Raw genomic sequence first — 25,222 nt, 5'->3', positions numbered from 1 at the left:
TTTTGCATTTTTACCATATAAAAACAGTTAAATCCCCCCTGAAAGTTCTTAGACTCAGCAGTTACTTATTCTATAAAAGGTACAAAAGCCACTACTCATGTTCACAATTTCAGAACTACCCATTTATATTTAATACTCTATTAATGAAGAGAGAAGAGGATTTATTTAAAGTCACTAAAAACACACCTAGATACTGTTCTGTTTTCTGACAGCCAATTTTTTTAAAAGTCTGGGGCCCATTGGCTTTATTTTAAACTTTGTATGGTTTTCTTTAAAAAAAAAAAGGGGGGTAGGTTTAATGTTACACATATAAAGCTAATACTATTTGCTTCCCACTCCCTTCAGGTCAATGAAAGCTAGTTATTTTAATTCCGAGGTTGCACTTAAATTGACTGAGGATATCGGTTTTTAAAACAGCTTCACATGAACCATTTTACTTCTAAAGTGAGTTTTTCCCCAAATCTTCTGAATTCAAACTAGAAATGATTTAAAATCCAATTTTTCCTCTCCTAATTCTCATTACACATTCACAGTTTTCCTGACACCAGAAACTATAGCCCATAATCATTTTCAAACAGAGGCTCCTATTCCCTTTCTACATACTTAAAATTTTTTACAAGCGCGCACACACGCAAACTGTTAAGTAATTTCTGAGGCTGTTGCTATTAATAGAAATAATTAAGAAATACTAGACAAAAATAGATATGGGTCACAGAAAGGTAATCTCCAAAACGTCAAATATCAACAATATCCTTACCTGCAACTTGAGGAAACAGCAACATCTGAACTGGCTTGAGATGTTTGCACCTGTGATCAGGGGTAAAAAAAAAAAAAAAAAAAAATTAGAAGCTGTTGTTACTCTGCTTCGGTGTCAGCTCTTAATTATACAGAGCACATGGCTGAGAACGACAATGCTCTCTTTTAACCAAAAGAGAAAAAGGAGGATACTGCAGCAGTGAAAGGCATATTGTCTTTAAGTTGAGGTCTCAACTGTTGTTTCCTCCTGCAGGTCTATCCTCCTCCTCCCCTTCTCAGGGGGGAAGGCAGCCAAATGACGGGATAGTGATTCATCACTGGCCTATGACAGCTGCAAACGGGATTACCCCTCCCCCAATCAACATGCAAAGCAGCCTTGCCCAGGCAGCTTGGAAAAGGTGCTTGGAAAAAAATAGCTATTAACAAAATGAGCGTGTTTAACAGCAGTAGTTCAAGCAGTAATCCTCTAGCATCCTCAGAAGATCTTTCATCTTCTGTTATCACCAGCTGAAATAGAGCTCCCGCCCACCCCTTTGACTCCTGACAGTTTCTTATCCTTATCATAATGGTTTTCTTCTACATTTACTATTTGTCATTTAACATTCACTACAACAGCTTGTGGGCTACCTTCGGCCAATGCTGGACTAACTCTAAATGGGCAAAGGCAAGTTTCCATACCCAAAGTCACATCACTGAGCGATGTGTTCATTTGCCCACGCCAATTTAAAATTCAATGAGCACTTACTCAGTAAAATAGAAAAAGTAGTTAAGTTTTTGGTAAAATTTCCAGCTTTCAAACCCAGAAAGAGAATGGAGGCTTAAGAACCAATTCACCATCCCAGTTAGCCAGCATTTTAGTCACTTTTGTTTCTAGATGAATCTGTATTTCAGTACTTCACTGAACAATTTAACCAACATGCAGGCTTTTTAATAGTCACTGCCCCTCTTCCAGAAGCAGCTCCAACTGCCAGCAGGTGAGAGAGCTCAGGTGAGGCCAGGCTGCTGGCTTGCAAGCTCAGGCTGACGCCTCAGTAGGGAAGAGCATTCTACATAATGTTTAAAATGGCTCAGAATTCCAAATCTTTGAAGCGTATTTTCATTCAACCTGAACTGACATCAATTAGAGTTACAGAACAAACATGAGAAGTGAAGCATCTCAAATGGCATTAAAGTTATCCAACCAAACATCTTCTGTTGAGTCTTGTTATTTTAATTATGATTTATGAAATTAAGAAACACTACTTTTCTAGGAAGAATAAAGCATCATGAAAGTCTACACGTCTTGGTATAATGTTACGTGAAACTTCTAGGTATGCGTTTCTATAATATGTGCAGAATGAAAAACAATCTTTAAAAGATGCCTGAGTATAAATGAAAATTAAATTTTAATGCCTGCAGATGTGTCATTTTGTGATAACAGGCTTCTGCAATTTTTATTAAAATTAATGTTCTCACACAAGATTAAATAGTTTCCTTTAGAAACTGCAGCAATATACCTCAAAGATAAATTTCCCTTTTTTTCTCCTCATTTTTATACACCTGGAATAAATTATAGGTGAGAACTAACTTAGTTTTAAGAACTCCCTGGCTTAATTATGTGAAAGAGCACTGAAAGCATACTTTCTGTTAAATGTTAAAATACATTTCCATTTTAACATTAGGTAGAAAGCACAATCTTGGAAATGTAATTTTAGTTTCACTGTATACTTTGAAAGTTTGGTTATATTTGTATTTGAGGTTTATTATATTTTAAATTTCAAACTTGTTCATAAAGAAAAAATGAACTTCAAAACAAAAATTATTCTAACACATTTTGTCACTGAAAAAATACATTTTCATGGCAACATATTTCTTTTATGCTGGCTCAACTCAGTCTCTACTGTACTTTCGTACACTACAATTTTTGAAAGTCCATATCCATGATCTACATTTCATTAAGTATACTTCAGATATATTCTTTTGTGTCTCAAGGATTATTTAAACCATGTGTTGTGTGTTACTGTATTTAAAAATGACTCTTTAATCAAAATAACTTTAAAACAACTAATCCTCACTTAGGCTGGTCAGCTGAATCCACATCATGGTCCAGGAAAAATAAATCTACTCTCAAGAATGCGAATGCAGACAACAATTAGACACAGATGTGAGCAAAATTAGTTACAGTTTACAAAATGCTACACTTCACATGCTTTTAGTTTTTTATGTGTAGTACAAGATTACAGTGCAGTAAGGAAACATACTCTTATAATGACTTATCTAAAAAGAACACCTATTTCTGATTGCTATCGATTTCCCTCAATGTTTGACAATATCTCTGGAAGTTTCTGTGTTTTAAAGGTCTAAAACCATAATGTATTTCAAAAATAATTAATGAGAGATATTTCCGTTCAAAAGAGAAAAATATTATTTCATGGTTTCCAGAAAAGCAACATTAGGCATTCAGTGAGCTCACATTTTCTGCTTTACATCCATAAACTTAGTATGTTTCTTGTCTTCTCCTAATCTGGTATTTTTAATTCAAATACTTCGATGAGTGTAAAAATATTTCCCAGAAGGTAATAAATGGTCATCTTACATTACAATGAAGTAATTTCACTTTAATGTCTTTTAAAACTCATTGTATGGAATACCATAGTAGCATATCGACACAGTTGTAAAAATACAAAGAGAAAAAAAGATAGCAGAACTTCCTAGAATTCAAATTCAAGAATCCTAAACTAGTAACTTTGACTTCTGATTAGTTAATGAGGTCTTTTAAGTTTGCCTTTTTTCTAATTAAATTTATAATTCTTCACAGATGTAACTTTTGTTGATGTTCAATTTGTCTCTCTCATTTTGTTAAACCTCACATAGTACTTCGCCAATCCATTGAATAGCCACATTAAATCTGTTAATACCATGCTCTTCAACCCCAGAAATTATTTCCAGAAGGCAAACTTGCTTTGAGAGATCATCAAACAAGACTTAAGGTACACATTTTATCACATTTTCCCTACCACAGAGCTCAGGATGCAGAGCAAAATTCATGACTTTTGCACTGTTTATTATACTTTGCTAAATTACAAATCAAAAGCATCTGACAGAAGATCATGCACGAAGCCAAAAAGTTAATAATGTTCTGTGAAAAGTAAACTGTAAATGGAAAGGGATTCTAAATCTCAGCAGCACAGAGCAAATAAAATGTAGGTACTTGTCTAAATTATGGGTTTTCCATAGGCTTTTTTGCTTGCTAGAAGCAATTTTTATAAAATGACTATAATTTAAAACTTTTTTTCCAAACTAAAAAGAAATTTTCAAAGTGAAAGTACTGAACTTATCTAAATAAATAGAGTTGGCAGGCGAGCTAGTTTTGTCCAACCACAGATCAACCTGAGTACTCTGAAAGACAATGGCAATTTTCTAATCACAATGTTTTTTTTTAAAAAGGTTCCTTAGCCATAAATCTACATTTTAAGCAGAACATATTCTTGTTAAAATTTCTCCTCAATCAGTATCTCCAGTTATGGTATCAGTGTTGTAATAAAAACTTAAATTTTAAAAATAAAAACCTAAACTTAAAATTGTAATGAACTTCTAGGAAGAGGAAGATGTTTTTTAAATTTTAACATTGTATTTCCTTCTTTTATCAAAGACTCCGTAAAAATCAACGCTTAAAACAATTGTAGATTATTCTAATCTAATATTACTTTTTGCAGTATCTCGTTTAAAGAAAACGACAAGTCCTCATGAAAACAAAAACAAATATTTAAATCACATTGATTCTACCTATAGCTTTAAAAGATTGTTTTGAAAAATAGCTTCTATTTAAAATGTTGAATGAAATACTTTTGATATTTGATTAAAAAGCGATTTTATTCTCGCTGCAAGTATTTTTCTTCTTTCCAATATAGTCTTACAAAATTTTTCACATTCAAATGGATATTTTTTTAGAGAAAATCATTTATCATGTCTATGAAACTCACATAGCAGTTGACTTCCATTTGGCACCCTAAAACTGAACAGTGGCTCAATTAGGCTTCTATGTCTGTCACCGCAAAGAATTTTCAAAGATTGAAAATCCACGGCTGCTTGCTCACTTACTGAACACTTTGGGCCTTAGGAGAACTCAAGCATGTTGAAAGTCAAATATCAAATATTTGATAATGCAAAAGCATGACTATTCATGTGTGCATGTCCTTAAAGCCCAAAAGGTGGGAGGAAACACTCATAGAAGCATAAAATAAAACCTACCCTGAAAGACACATTATAAAAACAATCCCAAACCTATAAAACTACACTTAATGTGCTTAACTACCGGCTTTTTGTACCCCTTACTATTTTAAGAAATGAAACATAAAAATGCTTGTCTAAATGCAATGACAGCTCTGAATTTATTGAATTCTTACAAATGCTATGCTTAAATGTGTTCAAAAACTCCTCCCAAGAAATATAAGCCCATAAGTCATTAGCAATTCATATACTGATTTTGAATGGCAAATATTTTAAATAATTCAAAAGCTGGAGAATTTTATTATAAAGTGTCAGTCAATGAGTGAAAAATATTTTAGCAGGGCAAATGATTATGAGAGCATCTTTTGAAGAAGAGCCCGTTTAATATAATGTTTGGGAAATTTGTTCATTGAAGCAAAAAGATTTCCTTCCTTAAAAAATGGTATCAGTTTTTGTTATCTATTGTCCTTCCAAATGTTAAACCCTTCCTCGTTTTTTCATAACAAATTAAAGTGTGTAAGAAAAGCTATGTCTGTGTTATAATGGACATGTATATCTACACCGCTTTATTCAGTATCGCACAGTATTTGAGGTTTGTGCAGCAATTTAGAAAAATGATATGAAGTAATTTCCCTACCAGAATATGGCCCTGTATTCTATTTATTTATACAGATCATACAAAAGTAATTGTTAACGATTAATTTGTAATTATCTGTTAATGATCCTGATTGCTCAGATAATTTGGGGGTTAGGAATCACACTTTTAGAATGGAACCCTGCGGCTAATAAAGTACTAGGTACAAAGTGTCATAATTTCCCCCCATGCCATAATGTTTTTCTTTGAAAACAAATCAAAACAATAATAAAAAGCGCCCCTTGTTATCTTGGGCTTTGCCCACAGGACAGCTGTTGTCAGTCACCACAATTTTTCAAACAGTCAGCTTGTACTTACAGCGCTTACATCTGCTGCATCCACCAGTTTAATGTGCTCCCTCGAATGTTCTGGTTTAGCAGAGCTCCATTCCTGACATAGTTTTGCTGCTGGACGGGGCGGCGCGCGGGCTCTCAGGCGCTCTGGCGGAGCCGCGGCGGCGCTGGTGGCAGCGGAGCGCCCCTGCAGGGCACGGCCCGGCGCGGGGGGAAGGCGCCTGGCCGCTGCTGCAGGCTCGGGCCGCCGCGCGACTGAGCCAACACGCTTTCTTCCCCAGGAAGAAACCCGCCACAGCGGCCGGCAACAGGAAGGCTTACAGTCGGAAGTGGCACTGGGGAGTTTCTACCTCGCCCCAGACGCGGAGCCATCAGCTCCCACCGTCGCGTGGAGTAACAGCAGCTCCGCGCGCCGCGCTCTTTCCCCACCGAACAGCAGCGGCAGATAGCATCTGAGAACCCAGACAAAGGAACAGCACAATCTCATCCCTCGATTTGTTTGCGCAGCCTTGTAGGTCTGCCCACGGAGCCTCGGGGCTTTTTTTTGTTTTGTTTTGTTTTTGCAACGCAAACCACAGCTATTCTCTTGTCCCTAACCTTATTGGTTTAAATGCAACAATTGAAAGGAGCACTGCTCTCTCTGTCTGACTCAACCTTGCTGCTTTAAAAAAAAAAAAAAATTTATTATGTAAATGAACGCGCCCCACGCTATCTGAATAAACAGCTGTGTGAGAATAACTTCTCTGAGGTACTGTCAACACGCACACATCCTCTTGCTGCAGGAGCTACCAATTAAGATCTTTGGGGAGTAGTTAGTTACGCGTTATCTTTTACACTTTTCCAAAACTTTTTGCAGGCCTTGAAACTTGGGGAATCAATACTTTTCAGAATTTTTTTTCCTAATGTATAATCTACTCCTGTAACAGGTCTGGGGGAAATAAAAAACAGAATGGCCATTTCCATTAAGGAGAGAGAGAGAGAGAGAGAAAGCAAACGTGTAAACTATTATGAGATTAACAATGAAAGTCTGAAGGGTGATTCTACAATGATTTCTACAATGGCAAGTCTTCAATGAGCAATTCTTTGGATATGAACCAGATAATATTTCAGTGTTAATATTTTTAAATGACTTTTGAGAGAAGACTCATTTTAATCTAGATCATTCTTTGCAGCTTATTCTTTTTTTAAAAAAATTCTCACTAAACTTGGAATCTATGCATGATAATCTATAATGCTCACCTAGAGAGTTGAGCTTTAGTTAAGACATCATGTTTTATGCAGATACATGATTTCAGTCATAAGATCAATGACCTCACCGTTATGTTAATTTCAAATATTTAAAGAAGGCATTACTTATGTGACTAATGACTATAATTTGGCAGTCCTATACACATATCATATACAAATGTTTATTTTGATACTAGTCACTCATCATAACTAATTTTATGCTTTTCCAAAATAAAATCTTTTTATACCCATTGGATTTTCCTTAAAACTGTTTTGTCATCACCATATAACACTATTCTACCTTATTTGGTCTTCTAATTAAAAAAAAAATAGCATCTCCCTTTCTTTTTAGGCTCTTGCTTGATATGAAAAAAACATTTTAAAACTCACAATAACTTCTTAAATGATTTTATAATACATTTTCAGATCATCAACTAATAAAACAGTTAGACACAGTCTTACCTTTATTTTGCTAATTTGTAAATGAAAGTACCGTTCCAATGCAAACAAAACAAAAAGCTTCCAATGACCAAAATTCAATACAGACTTCCACCCCTCCTTCCCTATGGAAGTATGCTAGCCTACATTCCTCAGAAAAGAACACTTTGTCAAACCTATGAGACAGCTTAAACTGCAAACTCACCTAGGATTTCATTTTGTATAGTACCAGCAAGGGATCATGGACTAATCATCTACCATATTTGGGAAGTCAGGTCAAAAAACAGTTGATTGCTATTGGATCTGCTCATACATGCAGCAGAAATAGAATTACGTTACCACCTACAGCACTTTCTCAGACCAGAAGTATCAGCTATTCAATATACTAACATATATATATGCCGAAAATAAAATAGTCTGTAATGGAGGTTTCCAGTGTCATCAGATAAAACGTAATGTTACATTAATTCAATCAATGATACCAAACAGCAAATGCTTTTGCAACCATATTTATTTCTAAGCTCCATAAAATAAAAAATTTGAGGTCTTGTTTTTTGGATAATTAAACTCTGTTTGAAAGTTTACATTCAGCTATTGTACTCAGTCAGGTTTCTCATAGTTTAAAAGTTATTTTAAATATAAAAGGGTAAAGTATTATTTTTCTGATCTATGAACGATTACATTGGCAAATCCAGAATAATGAACTACATGAAGCAAAACAGCAGGAATATCATGTAAAGTATGTCCCCTTTATATACAAATTGCTTGCCTACATTATAATCAAATTTATCATATTACATGTTTTTATATTGAAATTCAATTATTTTTATTTATATAACCAAACAAAACCCATTAAATAAATGATGCATATAATTTTGAAGAAAATTATGAAAAGCATGATGAATGTAATGTGACTACTAATTGATATACTATAGCTCATGCTTCACAGTTACGCAACAAAGAGCTTAGTCATTGGCTAGAAGTAATACCCATGTATATATTTGCCACTTTTAAATAGTTTCCTTTTTCTAAAGCAAAATTAGATGGATTAAAAAAATCATGTTTACTCATAAATTTTGTCTGGTTTCCTCTTTAGAATATCAAATGCGTAATAATTATTATTGCATACAATTTAAACCAAAAATAAGATATTCTATAATAAATAGCCAACGTTTAAGCCATTATTCAAAAGACCCAGTTTGTAGTGTATTGTTAACTTTCTAAGTTTTCAACAACTATAATTATATGACTTAACCATACACTGTGAAGATTAAATTGTCCCCTAAATACAGTCATACATATTACAACAAAATTTAAGAAAATTTGCTATTAATAAAAACAAGTAATAATAGAAAATATTACTATCTGATGTTTGCTGCAGAAATCTCAATACAAAAACATATGAATAGAAGTTTAAAAATTTACTATATGCTTTTTCCTTGCTAAAATAAAAAAATACATAATTTTATCTGGAAAAGGAAAATACTAGAAATATTGAACTGCAATGAAATGTTTTAATACCATCAATGAGAAAAAAATATTTCATATACTGTATCTCCAAACAGGTTTTATCTGACAGAGTCAACTGTTGCCTAGATATATGTACCTGGTTATATAGAAGTCTGTAATTTTGAGAAACATTTTTAGTGCTTTTAGATTAAAAGAAAATGTTAAGTAAAAGTATGATAAAAAATATAAACAAATGTCCTTAATTTTTATATATATGTGTGTATGTGTGTGTGTATATGACAAGGGCATATATAAGGGACTCATTAGAACAATCTAAATGATTACTTGGAACTTTTTTAAGCTTCATGAACAGTTGATTAATTAAATTAAACATAAAAAATAAACACTGACTGAGCAAACCAAAGATAAAACACGGTGAATGTCCCTTTTCGTTTTCCATTCCAGTAATGATGATAATGAAGTTCCTGAATAGCTGTGAGGTTTTCAATAAAAGATGCACTTTGAAATTATTTTTCTCCTATTTATGTTTACTTTGAAATAATTTTAGAAGTAAGCAGGTATGCTATTACCTGGTCTAATGGTTTACTAGTCTTTTTGTTTCTACAATTCTAGTGAGATGATTATTTCTCAAAAATAATGATATAGTAAGTTGAAAAATATATTCAGCAATTAAAGACCAATCCTTTCTCTTCAAAGGCAAAATCCTAGTCATTATTTCTTCTACATTATTAAAATTAATATCTGGAAATAGTCAACATTTTATAATTCAAACTGTTCAAAGTAGAATGATAGCTAGAGTATCCCAAAATACTGTACTTCTAGTCCTTCTGTTTCCAGATATGTTTCTTTTTCTCGTGGTCCATGCCATGGCACAACATTTCTGGCTTCTTTGTGGAACCTTTGGAACCCTGTCTGGGTGGCTGATATCACAATCCTTGCTGGCATTTGGAGTGGTCACTTCCATGACCTGCTCTTTCTCCACTGGCATAAGCCCTATGAGAGTCCCTCTCCCAGAAGCCTTCTGCTGAAATACAACCAAGTAAAACATCCTCTATTTATTTTAAGAATGATATTAAATCCACCAAACTGAATGTCTACCAGTATTTTGCTAAATGTTTTCCATTCAAATTCCAACATGAATAGCTTTTAACAGTAAAGTTAAGGAGGCAATTACTAACTATTAAGTACCATGGAAAATTATTTTAATAAATATTACAGTGTTTAGACCAACACAATATGAAAATATAACCTATTTCCTGACTTCCTAATAATCACATTAGTTATTATATATCAGGAATAACCATTTATTTATGTAGAGTAGGAAACTTGTTATCCTATGTAGTAATGACTGCTTATAGAATGTTTTTTAAAAAAATTATTATCCTTAATAGAAATTTTGAGCAGTACTTACTGAAACTAATAATGATAGCAAGGGCAGTGATAGATTTTTTTAAGAAAAGGAACTAAGATGATACAGGTCCTTTAAGAAAAATATGACACAACAGGTTTTCTATTTTAAAATCAACTGATTTTCCAAAATGGCAAACAGAGTTACTTTTTCTTCCTTCTGCCAAAAAATATGTAAATAATTAGTCTTGGAAGCATATGTTTAATCTCAGCAATAAGCTATTTTGCTTTCTCACACTACAAAATGGATTTCTGTTGACATGAAGCAACCTAGAAAACCCAGGTTGTCTCCTCTTCAACAGTTTTTTTCTCTAAGCCATGGGCAAAACCGATCTTGTCAGCACCTCCCAAACATGTAAGAGGATCTGGAAATTTGCTTTGTGTTTTCCAGGTTTAATGACAGCTGAGTTCACAGTTTTTAAATTCTTCAGAAACAATGAATAGCTCATGGAGGAAGAAAGAGAATTAGCATTTATTAAGTGCTAACTACATACCAGGCACTGTGCTAATCAGCATTTTATATTTTTATGAATCTTGTTTCTTAAAAATGTGGTTTTTTACCCCTAGTAACTGCTTGTTCTGGAATCTGCCTCATTTTTCTAGCACCATCAAAGTCACTACTAAATGGTAGACGGAGCAATGGGACATTAATGTCTCCTCATTGTATCATCATTTTGGAGCAAGGTGCTATCCCATAAAGTGAACAAATCCAGAAAATTACGTGACATATGAATCTATATATATTGATGAATACTAAAATGATATATTCAGTATGGAATCGACATAATCACTATGCAAGATCTGATTATTCCTGAGTACATACTGCAAGTGAGTTTGCAGGTTCAAAGATTAAAGTACATTAAACGGCCAATAGCAAAAGAAATGTGAGGAATCCTTAAACTCGAAATAATAAAATCAGGAAATATGTTTTTTTATTCATTATATATTTTTTTAAAAGGTGAGTTATCTTCCTAAAATAGGGATTATAAATAGTCTCAACTTTTTCTTTATACTAAAAAGGAGAAGCTAAGAGTCTGAGTTTACAACAAGCAATTATATGAACAATTTGCTTCACAGTTATATCAATTTCTTACATTTTGCCTTCCTTAATTTCAGCTAACCAGTATGATACACTTTGATCTTAATAGCTATTACATCATAAATGCTTGATTTGCCTACTGAGGAAATAATTACATTCAAAATGCACTCCAAGTTTCCTGATGCATTTGGAGGTATAAGTTTAATATTCAGAATCAAGAAGCTCTATTTTTTGTTACAAAGGAATTACCATGGGGTGGGGATAAACCCCCAAACCTAATAACCTATAGAAATTTTTAAATTTTTTCTTCCTTCAAGCAGCATTAACTTTTTTCCCCCTCCAGTCTCCCAAGGCAGAAACAAAAAAAAGTAACCTCTAAAGCTGTTTTAGACAGAAGGTCAGAATTCAAAGGATCGGTAACTTAATCCACAGTGCACTGCAATCACATTGCTATTGGAAACACAACCAGGAGCACCATTATTCCAGAAGTTTTTATTAAGCAATGTCAATAGGTACACAACCTGGAGGTTTCTCTCTACTGTAAGGTTTATCCAGATTCATACTTAGAAGTGATCAAGTTGCCGTGGGTCTTTGAATTTTACTTTAGGATGCTGTGGTGTGAGGAATAAAACTAGACTCTATATTACACGCTAAGGGAAACATTCGCCTCAGTTTCTTCAAATACTTGAGAGTACCTTTCTGTGGCCAAAATGTAAATAAGATTAAACATATTTTAGTCTTTAGATACGCATAATTAATAAGAATGCTTGTTTTAGATGGTTTAATATTTAGGGTATTATACTGATTATTTAAATTTGTGATTCATGTTCTTTCAAAAAGTGTAAGTGGGAGCATCATCTACTTTTTTCAGGAATTCTGTTTTAATATCACCAATGATCAGGTTTACCTGAAATGCAGGATAAAACAGAGTCAAGGATCTGGGGTTTTCTGAGTTAGTGTATTTTAAATGTGTATGATTCTTAAAAACAACCCTGGTTGACAGAGAGTTACAGGCTGGTGGCTTGTTTTTTTAATCAATACAAGAAAAAACAAATAGTTTACCAAGAGGTCAGAGTGCCCTTAGAGAAGCCCTCTCCGCAGGATTATCATTGACAACCCCCGCTGAAAGATCTGCAAAGCCCCCATTAGCTTTGGCCTCCCGGGATTGCCATTCACTTTCCTTCCTGTCCTTGCCTGGGAGGACGAGGACAATCTTCCCCGCCAGCAGAGTGGATGGAGAGGGGTAAGGAGGAGGTGAAGGACAAAAACAAACCAAAAAAAAAAAAAGAAAGAAAGAAGTTATTCAAGACAATAATCAGAAAACCTGCTCAAGGATCCTAGGACTTTTTTTTTAAGCAATGCATGCCTTTGACTTACTTAGAAATTCTAAAAGAAAAATATAATGTTTTTAGATATGCAGATTTTATTTATATAATTTATATTATTTATATAATTATATAATTTATATAAATTTTCAGCACCATCATTAGCATACCCATCTCTTTTCTGGGGAATTATATTTGAGAAATCTAAAAACGAAAACAAATATGGATGACCTAACTCGCCACAAATAAATTTATTAATGATTTAGTCATGAAGACTGTTAAAGAGGAAGAACCACACCTCTAGGTTCTCTATTTAGAAATTTCCAAAATCATGCCTATGACCAACCTATGAATGACCTATACTTGAAAAAGCAAAAAATTCTTAAGGAGGTATTTCACATTAATATATTCTTAAAGTAGCATATAACTACCCTGCTTTCCTACTCCATCTTTCTATAATCTTAGATTTTATATCTATGACTGTTCAAGGTTAAAATGCTATTATTTTCCTTAAATGTGTAGAATTATTACTAACTACAGGCAAGGGTACCACTCACTAGACTAAACCAAATGCGCCAGAGAGTCAAGTGAGTTCTAATTCTGGCCTCAGCAAAGATTTTGTTTGTGCCCTTTGTTATCACATTACTTATCCTCTCAATTTCTAATCTATAAACTGGCAAGCTATAAAATGGATGCAAGGTTACATATCTTACCAAAATGGCATGGGAATGAAAATGTTTACTACTATGTTAAGGCTTGTATGGACAGTAAAATAGCAACAGAAAACTGAATTTCAAATCAATTTAACTAAATGAGTATGCAATGAGGGCCGAGACAAGGCATGGTGAGTTTCCAGGGTTTAGCACAGCTTGATACACATAGTAGGTGCTCAATAAATGTTAAATTAATTAATACATGCACACAAGGCTTGATGGAACATGCCCCTGGTTTGTGAGAGAAAAATGATTTCCCTGAATTTCCTTTGCTTCCATTTTTTTCCCCTTTATTTTCCTTACACATTGTTATATTTTTCTTCCATTGTAAACTCTAAAGCTGGACTGACTGGCTGGGGCATTGTCATTATAGGGGGAATTAATTTCATTCTCATGCACAAAAATATGCTTTAAATGCTTTATGGAACAACACTGAGTCATTGAAACTGTGCTAGGAATTTGCCATCCTGACAAGCAAACTCCAAGAAAATTAAGAAATTAGAACAGACTTGAAATCACTGTATTTACATGATGTATATATTTGAGAGGAAGAGGAAAATGAAATAAAAAGTTCAGTTTCAGTATTAAAAAAAACTAGCCAAGATTCTAGGCTGGGCAGTATTCTGTTTGAGAAAAGTGAGAATGGGGCCCCAGTTTCTGCTGGTGGGTCTGCAAACTAGTACAACTTCTGTGGAAAGTAATATGAAGATACCTCAAAGAGCTACAAGTAGAACTACCATTTGATCCAGCAATCCCCTTACTGGGCATCTACCCAAAGGAACAAAAGACATTCTATAAAAAAGACATCTGCACTTGAATGTTTATAGTAGCACAATTCACAATTGCAAAGATGTGGAATCAACCCAAGAGCCCATCAATACATGAGTGGAATAATAAAATGCGGTATATGTATACCATGGAATTCCTCTCAGTCACAAAAGAACAATGGTGATCTAGCACCTCTTGTATTATCCTGGATAGAGCTGAAGCCCATTCTACTAAGTGAAGTATCACAAGAATGGAAAAAACAAGCACTGTATGCACTCACCATCAAATTGGTATTAACTGATCAACACTTAAGTGCACATACAGTAATAACATTCATCATGTGTCGGGCAGATGGCAGGGGGGTGAGGAGGAGATGGGTATAAACGCACCTAATGCGTGCGGTGCACATCATCTGGGGGTGAAGCTCTGACTCAGGTGGGGCAAAGGCAATATATGTAACCTAAACATTTATTCCCCCCTAATATGCTGAATTAAAAATAAAATTTCAATAAAAACAAGCCACCATACACTATATGTTAGCTATACCCTCATATTCTTCCCTAAGTACTCTGCTATTCCAATATCAGTTCATATTTCCCTTTTAAATTCCTAGCCAAAATATTCAGAAAAAGTAATTTAAAAACTTTAAAAGAATACACAATAGAATGAAAGTATCTTTAAGGAAGCATTATACCTCCTGCCTTTCACAGATACTTCATTGTAGGTATATCCACAATGCTGTCCATAATGCCAATCCACAATTGCAGTTTTTAGGTTATTCAGAAATCCAACCAACCAAATTGGTTGGTCCATCAGTCAGTCAATAAATATTTATCACGAATCCAGTACGTGCCAAGTACTGTGGGCACTGGATGAAGCAGTAAACAAGGTAGACAGAATCCCCACAGTTAAGGAAATTGTGATATGTGGGCAGAGAAGAGTGTAAATAAATTAAAAGATGACTGACTGAACATATTCATTTATTTTTGCTTTCGCTATAAACCCCACTAAAGCACCAGTACAGGGATTTTTTTTAAGCATAAATCCCCAAGAATGAGAAAAACAGGTAATAAGAAAACAGTAACAAATATTAAAAGTGGGGAGGGGACCCCAATAGGCCATTGGTAACTGACTTAGCAGATCTGAGAAAGCCTAATCCAAAGCTGACAGTGAGGAAGGCTGAAAAGCAACCCAATTTACACCACCAAAGAAACCCCTCACACATACACACACATCTCAGGAATTGGTGGTATCAAGTACTTCCGTTAAGTGTAAGTAAAAATAAGGCTAAAAAAAAAGGAAGATTGGGTAGAAGTCAGCATAATGTGCAATCAGATCCCCTTGCCCACTCTACATAGTTAGTAGATCAAGTAGACTCTGTGCTGCAGGAGAAGCCCTGGGATGTGTTCAGGAAGGGGGTGCCATATTGGAAACAGATTAAAAACATTCACACACTGAATGCTGGGACAACCCCCTCTGCTCCCTTCTACCATAATCTTTTCCCCATCAGGGTACCCAGATCACTGTCAGCTAGAGCTAGATTATCCAGTCAGGAGCCTAAAATTGGCTACACTGAGTTATTCAGACCAGCCCAAGGGAAAGACCTAAGATACTTAATAACTGGGGGTCTCCCAAGGAAAGGACTCAATTTGATCACCTCAAAGTAAAAACCATGGTCAACAAGTCATTACACAACAATCAACTTTAAAGTGCCCCACTCTTAAATATGAGCTAATCATTAAGGATTATTAGGAGTCTGGGGAAAGCCTTTACCCAGAAATGCAGAAACAAAATGAGAAAAGCAACTTGTAGGAACCAGAGATCAGACAAAAGCAAATGTCAAGAAAAACAAAAATAAACTCCTATTAATATTCCCAGAGAAATAAGAGAAGATACTGCAGTCATGAAACGATAGGAAAATAACAGTAATCATATTTGTTTTTTTAAAAAGAAGAACATCAAACAACAAAAAGAGCCCTTGGGAAAAAAGTGAGATAACAGAAATGTGAAATTCAATAAGGTTTGGAAAACAAAATTGAGGAGCTCTCCCAGAGAAGAGAGCAGGAAAAGATGGAAAATGGGAGAGAAGTATAGAGAATATAAGAAAATGAGTTATAGTCCTAGTGGTCCAACATCCAAATAACTGGAGCTTGAAAAAGAAAGCAGAGAAAGTGAAGGCCAAAATTTAGACCAATAATTCTAAAATATGTCCTAGGGCATGAGTTTTCAGATTGAAAGAGCTCTCAATGGGCACGCAACAAAAAGAATAAAAGCAGACCCACACCAATAGATATTGTTGCAAAATTTCAGAACTTTTCCTGGGGAAAGGCTCCAGGAAAGTTTCTATGAAGATAAAGGAATTAATAAAATAACTTACACATCTGAACTGAACATATGGAAAGGAGAGTTCAACAAATACAGGACAGTACAAAATTGAAATATTAAAAAGAATCAGCAAACCAAATTTAACCATTCATCAAAAAGATTATACACCATGACCAAGTGGGGTTTATCCCTGGGATGCAAGGTTGGTTTAACATTCCAAATCAATCAGTGTGATACACCACATTAACCGAATGAAAGATAAAAACCACATGATCACCTAAATAGGTGCAGAAAGAGCATTTGGCAAAGCTTGACATCTTTTCATGATAAAAATTCTCAACAGAATAGGTATAAAAGGAGATTTCCTCAACACAATAAAGGCCATACATGAAAAGCCTATAGCTAACATCATAATCAATGGGAAAAAACTGAAAACTTTTCCTCTAAGATCTGGTACAAGGCAAGGATCCTCATTCTCACCTTTTATATTCAACATAGCATTGAAAGTACTAGCAAGAGCAATCATAACAAAAAAAGAAAAAAGAAAGAAAAGGGTATACAAATCAGAAAGGAAGAAGTAAAGTTATCCCTGTTTGCAGATCACATTATCCTACATGGAGAAATCCCTAAAGACTCCACAAAAAAACTGTTAGAGCTAATAAATGAATTCAGTAGAGTAGCAAGACACAAATCAACATACAAAAATCAGCTGCATTTTTATACTAATAATAATCTACTTGAAAAAGAAATCAATAAAAATCATTTACAATAACATCAAAAAAGATGAAATGTTTAAGAACAAATTTAACTAAGGAGTTGAGAGATCTATACACTAAAAATTATAAAACACTGATGAAAGAAATTGAAGAAGACACCAATAACTAAAAAGATATCTTGTGTTTATGGATTAGAAGGATTAATATTATTAAAATGTCCATACTGCCTGAAATGATCTACAAATTCAATTAATCCTTATTACAATTGGAATGGCATTTTTCCAGAAATAGAAAAACAATTCTAAAATTCATATAGAACCACAAAAGACTCCAAATAGCCAAAATAATATTGAAAAAGAAAAATGAAGCTGGAGGCATCACACTTCCTGATTTCAAATTATATTACAAAGCTATAGTAATTAAAACAGCATAACACTGACATAAAGACAAACACATAGACCAATAGAACAGAATACAGAGGCTAGAAATAAACCCTAGCACATATGGTCAACTAATATTCAACAAGGCGACCAAGACCAGTGAGTGAAGGACAGTATCAATAAATGGTGCTGGGATGACTGAATATCCATATGCACGAGAATGAAATTGGACCCTATCTCACACCACAAATAAAAATCAACTCAAAATGGATTAAATATCTAAATGTAAGACTTGATACCATAAAACTCCTAGGAAAAAACACAGGGAAAAATCTCCTTGACATTGGTCTTGGCAATACTTTTTTTTTGGATAGAACACTAAAAGTACAGACTACAAAAGCAAAAATAAAAAAGTGAGACCACATCAAACTAAAAGCTTTTGCATAGCAAAAGAGACAATCAATAAAATGAAAAGGCACCCTATGGATTGGGAGAAAATACTGGCAAACCATATATCTGATAAGGGGGGTAATATCCAAAATAGAAGGAATTCATATAACTCAATAGCAAAATAACCAATAACCCAATTAAAAATGGGCAAAGGACCTTAATAGACATTTTCCCAAAGAAGACATAAAAATGGCCAACAGGTATATTAAAAGGCAACAAACATAACTAAATATCAGGGAAATGTAAATCAAAACCACAATGAGATATTGCATCATACCTATTAGGATGGCTATCATAAAAAAATCAAGAGGCTGGGTGTGGTGGCTCACACCCATAATCCTAGCACTTTGAGACTTGCCTGAGCAAGGGGGAGACCCCATCTCTATGAAAAATAAGAAAATTAGGTGGTTATAGTGGCACACACTTGTAGTCCCAGCTACTTGGGAGGCTGAGGCCAAAGGATCATTTCAGCTCAGGAGTTTGAGGTTGCAGTGAGCTAAGATGATGCTGCTGCACTGTACCCAGGGCAACAGAGGAGACTCTGTCTAAAAAAAAAACAAAGTCAAGAGATAATAAGTGTCCTCAAGGGTGTGGACAAAAGGAAACCCTCATATACTGTTGATGGGAATGTAAATTGGTACAGCTATTATTGAAAACAGTATGGAAGTTCCTCAAAAAATTAAAAATAGAACTGCCATATGACCCAGCAATTCCTCTATTGAGTACATATAACCAAAAAATGAAATTACCACCTCTTAGAGGTAACTGTGCTCCCATGTTCATTGCAGCATTATTCACAATAGCCAAGCTATGGAAATAACTTAAGTGTCCACTGACAGATGAATGGATAAAGAAACTGGTGTATATAGACAATGGAATATAATTCAGCCTTAAAAAAGAAGGAAATCTGGGGGGAGAGGAGGAAATGGGCATTTATTGAAACCTTAAAATCTGTACCCCCATAATATGCCGAAATAAAAAATAAAAATAAAAAAAAAGAAGGAAATCCTGCCATTTTCAATAACCTGGATAAACCTGTAGGAAATTAGGCTAAGTGAAATAAGCCAGACACAGAAAGAAAAATACTGCATGATCTTATTTATTTATGGAATAGTGTTTAAAAAGTCAGACACAGAGAAACAGAGAGTAGAATGGTGGCTACCAGAGGCAGGGATAGGGAGGAAACAGGGAGAAGCAGATCAAAGGGTATGAGCTTACAGTCATATAGGAGGAATATGTTTAGAGATCCAATGCTTAGCATGAGGACTAAAGTTAATAATACTGTATACTGAAATTTGGGCAAGAGAGTAGATTTTAGGTGCTCCTAACACAAAACAACAAAAACAACAACAAAAAAAGTAACTATAGATGGTGATGGATAGGTTAACTTGCTTGACTATAGTAATCATTTTACTATGTATACCAAAACATAATGTGGTTCAGCTTAAATGTGTACGATTTTTTAAAAAGAAGTCAGAATATGACATGCTGCTATAAGAGCTTACATAGAGATGGAGTAATGCAAACACCAAAAATTGATCTAACAAAAATCAGGAGATACCGTACTGGAAGGATGGCAGAACCGGTGTGTTTGTGGATGGATGTATTGGCGTAGGAGTGAGATGAAGGAGACAAATTCTTACCTTCTATACACCTAAAAATGAAAAATCAACAAAGTACAGTGTAATAAAATTTGGCTGAAAAGTGAGAAGTCATTTTCTCTGGGAAGTGGAAAGACGAGATGGAGGTAGGAGACTCCCCTCCCCACAAAGATTTTTATAGAATGATTTGACTTAAAATTATGATATTGGCCAGGTGCAATAGCTCATGCCTGTAATCCCAGCACTTTGGGAGACAAAGTGGGAAGATCATTTGGGCCCAGGAGGTTGAGGCTGCACTGAGCTGCCACTGCACTCCAGCCTGAGCAACAGAGAGAGACCCTGTCTCTAAATACATACATACATACATACATACATACATACATACATACATAAAATCAACATTTAATTTTGATAAAAATAAAAATAGAAAAATAGACATTTGTCTGCTTCCATGTATATGTGTATTAGTAATTGACAAGTAGTGAAAAATAATTCAGGGAAAATTTGGTAGACAAGGACATGTGGGAAGCAGTTCTATTTTATTCAAGGAAGGCCTCTTAGAGGAGGTGCTGTTTGAGTTGAGAACTATACCACAAAAAGATGATACACTTGTAAAAACTGGGGTGGGAGTGGAGTTGTCTACACAAAAGGAACAGCAAGTTCAAAGGGAACAAGCTTAGTAAGTAGGAGGTGAGAAAGAAGAACTGTGGGTGATAGTGAACAAGAAGGAAAGGACCAGGCAGGGCTGGGAGTGGGGTGTGGGGCATTGTCAACCATGTGAAGAGTGGGATTTTATTCTAAGTGTGATGGAAGGTTACTAGAGGTGGCTTTTGTTTGCTTGCTTTTATTTTGTGTTTGAGCAGAAAAGCGACATGATCTGAGTTACACGCCAAGAAAGACTGCTCTGGCTACTGCGTGGAGGACAGACCACAGGAGCGCAAGGTTAGAGGCAGGAAGGCAAATCAGAGGAGTAGTGCAGGGGTCCATGTGTGAGGGGCGGAAGTGTAGAGCAGGGTCTTATCTGGGGAATAGATGCTATGCGGTGAGATTTAGGATACATTTGGAATTAGAGCCAAAAGGAGTCGGAGATTGGATGTGGGTTTGAGGCAAAGAAAGAAATTAAGGATGACTCCAGTCTGTCCTCGTAAACAATAAACACCACTGATTTGACTTTCATCTCCATTCATTTCTTCCTTCTGCTTTCTTGTGCATACAATAACATGACATAAACACAAAGAGCCTGAGCAACCAGCATTTGAAAGCGAACTGAAAGTCTTTTCATGACTCTCTCCTCAAACCAGCCAATGCCTCCCCTGCCCTGCCCATGTTGACGCCTCACCACCTCCCTTTTATCTTCTCCACAGACTGTGCTCACTCCTGTCTCCGTACATTCCTGTGTCTCCACACCACCAGCCTGATATAAATGTCTTTAGTCCTCTTTTCTCCTTAATCGACTTCTTACCCACTGCTGGCTTCTGTCTTATCACGGTAGATTGCTACTTTGGTTGCCTGCAATGAACCATACTTCTCAAAATGTTAGGCCTGGGGAATGAGACATTAGCAGGGACTTGGGTGGTGCTTGCACAGTGGGGATAATCCTTTGGGAATACTGACTGTTTGAATGCAGGTGCCATGAAGAAAGCCCAAGTTAGCCATGTGGTAGAAGAGAAGTCCCAGCCTGCCAGCCACCCATCAAAGGACCAGACATAAGAGTAAAGCCATCTTGGACATTCTAGCTCCAGCCACTATTTGAGATAAATTGGAAGAGACCCAAAGCGGCACCAGCAGAAGGGCCATCTGAGCTCAGCTGATCCACAGAACCACGAGCAAATAAAGTGATGGGGTGAGGTAATGCTGCAATACATAATGAAAATACCCATCACTACACTTAAGCTACTCTTGCAAATGTTACCCATCTCATGCATGTTATCAAAACCAATGAACACATTTCTATTTTTAATTGTCTTAAGTGTAGAATTTTTTTTATTGTGGTAAAAAATACATTACATAAAATTTACCTTTTTACCCATTTTTAAGTGTACAATCCAGTGGCATTAAGTACATTCATGTGGTAAAACCATCACCGCCATTCATCTTGGGAAGAGAATTTTTTCTCTTCCCAAAGTGAAACTCTGCAACCATTAAACACTAACTCCCCATTTTTCCCTCCCCTCAACCCCTAGCAACCACCATTCTACTTTCTGTCTCTGTTAAGTTGACTATTCTAGATACGTCATATAAGCGGGATAATACAAAATATGTCCTTTGGCGTCATAATTGAAGCATCTTAGTTTAATCTTAATTGCAGACTCTGACATTGCTGCATATTCTCTCCTTGAAATGTTATCCCCATGAGGTCCTGTTACAAAACTCCCTCTTGGTACCTTTTGCCCCATTTTGCCAATTCTTCCATCTTTGTCTCTTTTGAGAGCTGCTCTTTTTCTGACTCCATTTCCTCTTAAATGCCAGGCACTCTCGGGTATCTTTTCTTGTGTGACTTCATTCCCATATCTGCCTCAATTACTACATAAATGCAAGTGGTAACCAAATCACCATCTCTAATATAACAGAGTTAAATGCAAGTGGTAACCAAATCACCATCTCTAATATAACAGAGTTAATTTTTTAAAATTTGAAATACTCGTTGATGTATTTTCCTTTCTCAGCAATTATGGTCCCTCCCCTCTCCCCATCCTGAACAGCCATTCGTTCTGCCATTCAGGTTAGGCTTTGAGATGTGGGTAGGGAAGACAGAAGATATGGCATAAGGGAAGCCCCTTTAAGAGAAGAAGGGGAAGAGAAAAAGCCTCCCATTTGGGGGACTGGTGGCTATAAATGGAAACTCGTGCAACTGGTTAAAGTTGGTGGACTTAAAAAGTGGTGGCCATAGTAATAGAGAACAAGCCTAAACCATGGGTTCAGATTTGAATCTCTTTAGAATGCAGAACCAGTTCCCATGTATCAACCAAAATCAAACAGTCAGTAATCAAGAACCAGTAACCTTGCCTAGTATGAGGTGGTATTCTCTAGTGGTCTGTTAAGATTACCATAACCCCAGAAATATATACAAATAAGTTTTCAGAAATGAAGACATGTATATGGGTTATATTTTGCAATAAAAATGTAGAATGTAAAGAAATGAATGAAAATATCAGAAACCTTTATTATTAATATTAATATTTATTATTATTATTAAGATTTGAGGGCAGTTGAGGTAAAATATTTTATAATCATTGCATTGCTCTGTATAAACTTTGTCAACTTTTTAGGATATTAGAAACCTTTACTGCATCCTGAAATCATAGGCATGATCATAATTTGAAATGGCTAAGGGAATTTGGTTAAGTGGAGTTAATGTTCAAAGAAGATGCAAAACTCATGAGTTAATTAAACTAATTAAATAAGTGAAAATAATTATTCTTATTTTGTGAAAGACGATCAGATTTACAAGTAAAATAAATTTTGTAAATTGATTTTGAAGCTTTGGAGTTAACTATTATTTATCAAGACACAAGAAAATGTGGGAATTTCCTTCTATACATAATAGTCTTCCTCAGGCACGAAAAACTGGCCCAGCATAGCAGAAAGAAGGCAGCCAAGAATTCCTGGGTCTCCAGTGGGGGTGCAAAAGTGCTGAGAAACCTGACAAACTCAGTGGAGGAGGCTTCCTGTGAGAATGAGGAAGCCACAAATGGGTCACTTGAGCCTGAAGGCCATAGAGGGGACAGGGACTTGAAGAGTAAAGACCAGCATGACAGGACTGCACAGAAGCAGACACACCTGTGCCTATTCCCACACACGGCTCACAGGGATCAAACAGGATGAGGACATCTCCATAGGGGCCAGGGAGAACACCCAGCACACACAGGTACTGGAGGTGCCACAGCCATCCCTACCCTGTGGCCAGGATGAGCCTCTGGGGACTTCAATCACCCCAGGAAGAAGGATGAGCAAAAGTGCACTGGAGAATCCTGAGCTGTCAGGACTGAAATCCTGAAAGGACTACCTGTGTACCTGAGGAGACTATTTCCTGGAAATAGGCACATTTAAGGGTTTTGTTGCTGTTAGTTTTTGTTTTGCTACTGTGTGTTTGTAAACAGGGTGCAATAGGATGTGAAAAATAAAACTAGCTTTGATTTCACACCCGTGTCGTGCACGAACTGTGATAGCAATGCTTTAACAGAAAACTTCTGAACCCTAAACCCAACCTACCCACAACACTGCCAGACCATCTTTATAAAATGTCAAGCTCATATCTCTCACTTTAAATCCTTCATAGATTTTAGGGTGAAGTTCAGACTCCTTAGTTTATCATGGCAGCCCTGGATGACCCAGCGTAAGCTACCCTCTCCAACCTGCAGCCCTGCCCTGCTGTGCGTCCCTGCTTCCTTCTAGCCATTCTTAGACACTTGCAGTTCCCTAAACCTGATCTATGGTTCCAAGCCAAAATGTTGTTCCCTGTGTCTGGAATTTCCAGCCCCAAACGTCTTTCAGAGTTTGGATCAGAATCACCCTAGTAATCGCATAATCTGACCCCTCTTTAGAACAACCAATAGCTTCCCCCATAGACACTTCAAACATAATTTATACCAAAGTCAACTCATATTCTTGGCCCTAAACCTGCTTCTCTATTTCATTCAGGAGCACAATCAGTAATCCAAGATGGAAATAGATTTTTTTAGACTTTTCTTTCTCTACATCCAAATCCAAAGCCAAGTCCAGCTGATGCTACCTCTACCTCTCTTGGGCTTAGTCTCTCCACGTGGCTTGCCCTAATTCCATGCTTAGCTCAGGCCCCTCTCAGCAGGTCCCGTGGCCTCCAGCAATCTAAATCCATACTGTAGCCTGCCTGGCCTTCTTCATTCACTGCCATTCTGGTCATTTCACTGCAGGGCTTAAACCCTTGGACAAGTGACAATACCCCATTACCAAAGATTAAAATCCCAACCCATAGAACAGCTTTCCAGGCCCTCCACCATCTGGATCCTGCCCATCTTTTCAGTCTGGCAGGGTTCACCTGCAGCCCTAAACTGCCCATAGCTCCAGGCACAGGCTTCTTCTCAAGATGTCTTTACTCATGCTGTCCCTGCCATTTGCAACCTCCTTCAGTTAGATGCCAAATTGAAAGAAAGCAAATTAGGGCCATGGTATCCTTGCAGACAAATTTCGATAGGAGCCAATAGACAAGGAAAGAGACTTCCTCTGCCCTTTCAGGCTCTGCATTAACCTACCCCTCCTCTACCCCCATTGACAAGCTGCCCACGCCTTCCCTTCTCTATGCCAACTCGAGACAAAACTCCCCTCCACTTCTATTTTATACTAGCCTGAAAATTGGGCACATGAAAACACTAGGAAACTGTGGGAGAAAAGGGAGAGAGGAGAATGTAACCAGGGGTCAGGCTGAGGCCTGGGGCAAGGCTTATGCAAACAATGACCTAGGAGCAAATGACTTTATCAGCAAGCTTTTGCCT

General features: G+C 36.1%; 1 protein-coding gene across 15 annotated transcripts in view; it reads right to left on the bottom strand.

The window, feature by feature from the left end:
* Positions 1-25,222, bottom strand: part of EYA1 (EYA transcriptional coactivator and phosphatase 1) — a 307,766-nt gene that overhangs the window by 147,472 nt on the left and 135,072 nt on the right. For 11 of the 15 annotated variants that reach the window (XM_076005221.1, XM_076005220.1, XM_076005223.1 and 8 more), the window contains one exon: positions 758-807. In XM_076005221.1, coding sequence (XP_075861336.1) covers positions 758-807 — 50 coding nt within the window. Of the gene's footprint in view, positions 1-757; positions 808-5,917; positions 6,406-25,222 lie in introns of those variants that run through there. The other 4 variants (XM_012770770.2, XM_012770769.2, XM_076005228.1 and 1 more) reach the window with 4 other exon arrangements.

The sequence above is a fragment of the Microcebus murinus genome, chromosome 7 (genome assembly GCF_040939455.1).
Source record: "Microcebus murinus isolate Inina chromosome 7, M.murinus_Inina_mat1.0, whole genome shotgun sequence".
NCBI lineage: Eukaryota > Metazoa > Chordata > Mammalia > Primates > Cheirogaleidae > Microcebus > Microcebus murinus.
Note: the sequence above shows the minus strand (reverse complement) of the source record. Positions and strands in the feature narration are given on the sequence as shown.